Source organism: Trematomus bernacchii, unplaced genomic scaffold (genome assembly GCF_902827165.1).
Source record: "Trematomus bernacchii unplaced genomic scaffold, fTreBer1.1, whole genome shotgun sequence".
NCBI classification, from domain to species: domain Eukaryota; kingdom Metazoa; phylum Chordata; class Actinopteri; order Perciformes; family Nototheniidae; genus Trematomus; species Trematomus bernacchii.
Genome location: NW_022987606.1, coordinates 479,964 through 481,583, shown reverse-complemented (window position 1 = coordinate 481,583; position 1,620 = coordinate 479,964). Strand labels below are relative to the sequence as shown.

At 38.3% G+C, this 1,620-nt stretch overlaps 1 protein-coding gene across 1 annotated transcript in view; it reads left to right on the top strand.

The window, feature by feature from the left end:
- The first annotated feature begins 691 nt into the window (after positions 1–691).
- LOC117482774 (saxitoxin and tetrodotoxin-binding protein 1-like) overlaps positions 692–1,620 on the top strand; it is a 28,223-nt gene continuing 27,294 nt past the window's right edge. The window contains exon 1 of the mRNA XM_034130957.1: positions 692–1,048. Coding sequence (XP_033986848.1) covers positions 863–1,048 — 186 coding nt within the window. The 5' untranslated portion in view covers positions 692–862. The remainder of the gene's footprint in view (positions 1,049–1,620) is intronic.

Sequence of the window (1,620 nt, the reverse complement as noted above, 5' to 3'; positions counted from 1 at the left end):
TTTATTAAAATAAAAAATATGGTATAGGAATAAAATACAAAACACACCAAAATATGAAGTGAACTCAATTTTTTATATTTGATTATTTTAGAGTTTTATTTTTAAAAGTAACACCAAATATAATCTTGAAACGGTTTCTACGGTGGCCTTGCAGGGACAGACCTCTCCATCATCACCAGAAACTCTGCAGCTTCAGAAATTATGCAGATATAAAAACATTGTTTATTGTTAAGAGATGTGTTGTAACAACTTCCTGCTGTATTTTATGTTTCAGATGTTCAGTGTTTCTCTGCAGTCAATTCAATTCAATTAATTTCAATTCAATTCAATTCAATTCAATTCAATTCATTTCAATTCATTTCAATTCAATTCAATTCATTTTAATTCAATTCAATTAAATTCAATTCATTTTAATTCAATTCAATTAAATTAAATTCATTTTAATTCAATTCAATTCAATTCATTTCAATTCAATTCATTTCAATTCAATTCATTTTAAATCAATTCAATTCAACAGCTTTATTAGCATGACCATAGTTACATACAGTATTGCTAAAGGTCTGCATAGTTGCAACATCTATAGACAAATACATACATACAAACAAACTGCTATATGATATAAGATGTGAGACGTGAGACCATGGCTGTCCGCCTCGCTGTGTTTTTAACCTTTTTACACATTAAGAAAGTGGGCCAGGAGTTATATCAGAGTTCAATAACACTCTGAGCACACAGACTTTGTCCTGGCTCGGGGTCTCTCGGGGTCTCTGGAGCTCGGTATATAAACCGTTCAGCCGTCTCCTGGATCAGTGTCTTCACAGATACCAGAGGGTGCATTTGGTTTTTTGATTTGTGTCTCAGGATGAAAGTCTTAAAGGGAGCGCTGCTGCTGCTGCTGCTCGCTGTTGCTAACGCGAAGCCAGACCACCATCACGATCACGATCACCATCACGATCACGATCACGATCACAATCACACGGATCAAAAGCCTGCGGACCCCGATCACTGCCAGGTCCTAAAGATGCTTGCCGAAGACGACCTGCAGCAGGTGAGACCCATCATTTATTTTACGGTGTCTCACAGGTGCTAACACGCCCAAAAGTCTCCCTTCAGGAGAAAGGGGGTAATTCCTATTAAAGTATGAACTTGAACGCATCAGGACACTGACGTCTGTCTGCAGGAGGCGTCTCTGCTCTCATTAGTTTATTTGGATTTGTTATTTCTCTGTGTTTAACAGTTGTCTTTATTGTGGCACTTTGTTTGCAAAGTATGCAAATATTTGTCGATGATAAAATCAACCCAGTATCAGGACAGACGTGTGTCACTTTGCTCCACGCTGTGAGAGGTCAGGAGGACACGGTTTCACCCCTCAGAGCGTCACAGGGACACGCTATTGTTAACATGGCCCACCAGTGCAGAAATACCCAGATGTTGACAAGCAAGCCTCTATCACGACTTTTGGTTCACGATAACACACATTTTTGTGCAGAATACGAAGAGTTGTTTAGTTCTTGTCAAGGAAATGTATATATACTACGTATGTTACTAAAGAGGTTTTAGAAAGAAAGAAAGAATGGGAGGGATGAAACCCTCTTTAATGGTCTCACATGCAGAGCACAC